General features: G+C 48.8%; 1 protein-coding gene across 2 annotated transcripts; it reads right to left on the bottom strand.

The window, feature by feature from the left end:
* Positions 1-533: 533 nt before the first annotated feature.
* Positions 534-3,647, bottom strand: NME6 (NME/NM23 nucleoside diphosphate kinase 6; the record flags this gene model as incomplete). 2 transcript variants are annotated; one of them, XM_079712157.1, is made up of 5 exons in its annotated part: positions 534-1,055; positions 1,330-1,490; positions 1,913-1,952; positions 2,498-2,600; positions 3,558-3,647. In XM_079712157.1, the coding sequence occupies 5 exons, from the start codon at positions 3,645-3,647 to the stop codon at positions 889-891; spliced, it is 561 nt and encodes a 186-aa protein (XP_079568283.1). In that variant the 3' UTR covers positions 534-888. The 2 variants fall into 2 exon arrangements, with proteins under 2 accessions (XP_079568283.1, XP_079568284.1); XM_079712158.1 differs by lacking the exons at positions 1,330-1,490; positions 1,913-1,952.
* Positions 3,648-3,991: the final 344 nt, after the last annotated feature.

The raw sequence follows: 3,991 nt of genomic DNA, 5'->3' as shown, positions 1-3,991 counted from the left end.
CCTCGTGCACTACATAAGCTGCACACTGTGTGTGAACCTCCTGGGAGATTTCTTCACGATTCTCCCTTTTTTTTTTTAATTAATTTATTTTAGGCTGCGTTGGGTCTTCGTTGCTGTGCGCAGGCTTTCTCTAGTTGCAGCGAGCGGCGGCTACTCTTCGTTGCGGTGCACAGGCTTCTCATTGCGGTGGCTTCATCTTGTTGTGGAGCACAGGCTCTAGTTGCGCAGGCTTCAGTAGTTGTGGCACGCGGGCTCAGTAGTTGTGGCTCGCGGGCTCTAGAGCACAGGCTCAGTAATTGTGGCGCACGGGCTTAGCTGCTCCGCGGCATGTGGGATCTTCCCGCACCAGGGCTCAAATCTGTGTCCCCTGCGTTGGCAGGCAGATTCTTAACCACTGCGCTACTAGGCAAGTCCCACAATTCTCTCTTTACTTAGCATAGACCAGAAACTTGACTTCAGGACAGATTTAATTACTCCAGCTAGGGATAGAGAGACAGTACATAGAGTAGTGCTCCCAGCCTGCAGGATTCAGAATACTGACTTTTATTAAGGAAAATAGACCAAATGTTGCTAATACGGTCACTGCATTTTTCAGGCAGGTCAGTTAGGCAAGCCCCTCCTTGAAAAAGAATGAACAGTTCTCAGATAAAAAAAGGAGCCATCATTCCTCTGAACCACCCATGAACATTCCAGAGAAGAGGTAGATAGAGAGTTAGATTCTAGAAGAGGTAGCAGTGAGGAGCTAGGCTCTTACGCAGGCGGTGGTGCCCAGCAGAGATGGCACAATGAGCCCCAGGCCTCCCTGGTTCTAGGAGAATGCTCTGGACCAGAGGTCTGCGAGAAAAGGCTGGGCAATGCCACAACTCTTCACAGATCAACAGGCCTGCGTCAGGTTGGCCCTGGGCCTCCTGTTCCAGCTGCAAAGTGGATGCCCCCCTCTGGATTGTAGCACACAGGGCCACAGCGCAACTGGGGCTCCTCTTCCTCATACCAGCGCTGTTCACTGAAGTCGGGAAAGAAGGCTGCGATCTCTCTACTGGCTGAAACCACAGAGTCTGTAAGGGGAGGTAAAAAAGAGAAGGGGTTCTCATAGGGAGTGCAGGATGGAGGCAAGAGGCAATCATAATCAGGTTCAGAAACCAGAGCCTGTACTTCTCCTGCCCCTAAGTCCTGGGGCCGCATCTGCTGAGGTGGCCACAAAGGGCCAGAAACACAATTGGGAAGAAAGCTCACCCAGGGACCTGGCTCTCAACCCCACCATACTGCCTGCCCACCAACCTCAAACCAGCTTCGCTTATTAAATACTGTGGACACAGAAGGCAGACTCACCTGAGCCATGGGTTGTATTACGGGTGTCAGTGAGGCCGAAACTCCCACGAATTGAATCTGGGGCCACATGGCGTGCTCGAAACACTCTGGTGGGTCCCATCACTGTCCTCCAGAGCTGGATGGCATCCTTGTGGGCGAGGATGTAGGCTCGGATTGGCCCACTGTGAACAAAATGGAGCACATGTCAGGAATCTGGCTATCGGGTCCAGGAGGGCATGCCATAAGTAGAGCACAAATAAAGGCACACTGGACATCCTGAGAGTCTCCTTGCCTTTCTAGTTGACTGCCAATACTGCTTCAAATAGAAGGTGATGGAAGGCCACTGCTGATGATCAAGAAAGGCCACAGGGATCAGAAGAGTTGCTAGGCAGCATTCAACAATACTCTCCTACAGCCCCTGGAGCAGTTAACTACCATGGGACAAGTGGCCACAAGGTCAGTGTTGGCCCAAGCCCCTGTTTCTTCAGATACTTGACACTGGTTACAAGTTTAAAGAGTGGCAAATAAAATTAACAAATCTATTTAGGGGGCGGGGGAAATAAGTCTCAGTAGATGAAGATGTCGGAACCAAAATGAGAAATACCTGGCCATGAACTCCACCAGCCGCTGATAGAAAAAACGCCCTGCAAAGAGAGTACCTTCATCAAGACACTGGTGCCAAGAGAACTTTTTATACTTCTGACTCCCTATTTGGAATGATAAAAACTGTTTTAGAGAAAAGAACAAGGACCTTGGCGTCTGACATACCTGGGGTCTGAATCCAGGCGCTCCAACTTGCAACCTGTGTAGTTTCGGGTAAATCATTAACTTCCCTAATATAGTTTTCTAATCTGTGTGCTGGGGACATAACAATACCTACTTCATGGGGTTGCTGGGGAATTAAATGAAATCATGAGTCTTTGGACAATGTCTGACAGAGTAAATTGTTAACTAGTGATAGTATCAGGACATAAAACTAAGTTATTTGTTGGGACCATGACGTAGAACCCTCCTAGAAAACATTTTAAAAATACTGATAATCATGAAAAGTGTGTATATAAACCAAGATTTTAGAAGACTGGCTGCAATTTTACGGTTGGTAGGTCAGAGAGAGCCTGACATTGTGTGGCCAGGTAAAAGCTCTCTTGTGATAGAGAAGCCTCCCACTCAAGAGGACTGTTGATCCTACCTTCATGCTCTTGGTAAAACTTCTGGCAATCTTCCTTTCTCCACAGAAGTTCTCTCATTCGTACAATAAGGAACTTGTTGCTCAGAATCTGCTGATGAACAGCCTGGATAAACACCACCCCAAAGATAAAAGTCAGTCAAAGGGACCATTTGAGTGAATGGGAGACCCAGGCAGACCAAAAGAACCCTGAGGACCCTTCAGAGCCTAGGACTTGAGGATCTGTCCCATTGGTGGGTCAGAAGAAAAGAGACGCCCTGTTGCTGTCTTGAAGATGGAGTGAGCCATGTGATGAGGAATGTGAGTGGACTCTAAAATTGGTAGGCCCGGGCTTCCTGGTGGCGCAGTGGTTGAGAGTCCGCCTGCTGATGCAGGGGACACGGGTTCGTGCCCTGGTCCGGGAAGATCCCACATGCCGCGGAGCGGCTGGGCCCGTGAGCCATGGCCACTGAGCCTGCGCGTCCGGAGCCTGTGCTCCGCAACGGGAGAGGCCACAACAGTGAGAGGCCCGCGTACCGCAAAAAAAAGAAAAAAAAGGTAGGCCCCACCTGAAGGCCGGCAAGGACATGGGGATCTATCTCAGTCCTATAACCACAGAAACCAAATTCTGCCAACCTGAATGAGTTTCAAAGTGGATTCTCCCCAGACCCTTTAGATAAGGGCCCAGTAGGCCGATACCTGGAATTTGGCTTTGTGAAACTCTAAGGAGAGAACCCAGCCCTCAGCCAAACCTACTGGACCTCTAAATTCTAGAACTGTGAGATAATGTGTTTTAAGCTGCTAAGTTTGTGGTAATTTGTTATGCATCAGTAGAGAACTAATATACATACATTGTCGTGAGGTTTGGTTTTTCTTATTGTATTGGATCCTTTCTTATATTTTATATCTGCCCCAATTCTCCAGTAGATTTTTAATCTCCTTATGGTCAGAGTCATGGCTTCTAATTTTGCCTCCACACCATCTAGCACAGGACTGTGTTGTCAGTCTTCGCAAATGGCCCTATGGCACCTGAAACAGAAGCAATGCCTCCGACATACAGTAGAGGCTTAGGACTTGTTCTTACCTCCAGAATCAGTGGGTGAGCAACTGCATCAGGCTTGATCAGAGCCAGAGTAAGCTGGAGAGCCTGAGGGCTCCGTAAGATTGAGGTCATCTCCCTCCTGCCATCGGAGAGTCAGATAAGAGACCCAGTCAGTGCTGCATTCCCCACCCTTGCTACTCTGGAGCCCCGCAGTTTTGCAAGTCAACCAGGGCTCTCACTCAGACACTGATAAAGCACATGACAGTTACTTAGTATTTAATTTGCCCATTTGGGTTCATGGGGTTGAGGAAAGGGAGTGGTAGAGGGGCCATTCAAGTTGCCCAAGTTGCCCAGTGGAGCACATAATCTGGTTAGTGCAACTGTAAACCTGCAAAAGAGTGACCCATTCAGGAGAAGTTCAAGTTTAAACACGACCTGTCTCTGGCAATACTCCGTCCCTTCCTTTGTGTTTTACA

Source organism: Hyperoodon ampullatus (assembly GCF_949752795.1).
Source record: "Hyperoodon ampullatus genome assembly, chromosome: 10".
NCBI lineage: Eukaryota > Metazoa > Chordata > Mammalia > Artiodactyla > Ziphiidae > Hyperoodon > Hyperoodon ampullatus.
Note: the sequence above shows the minus strand (reverse complement) of the source record. Positions and strands in the feature narration are given on the sequence as shown.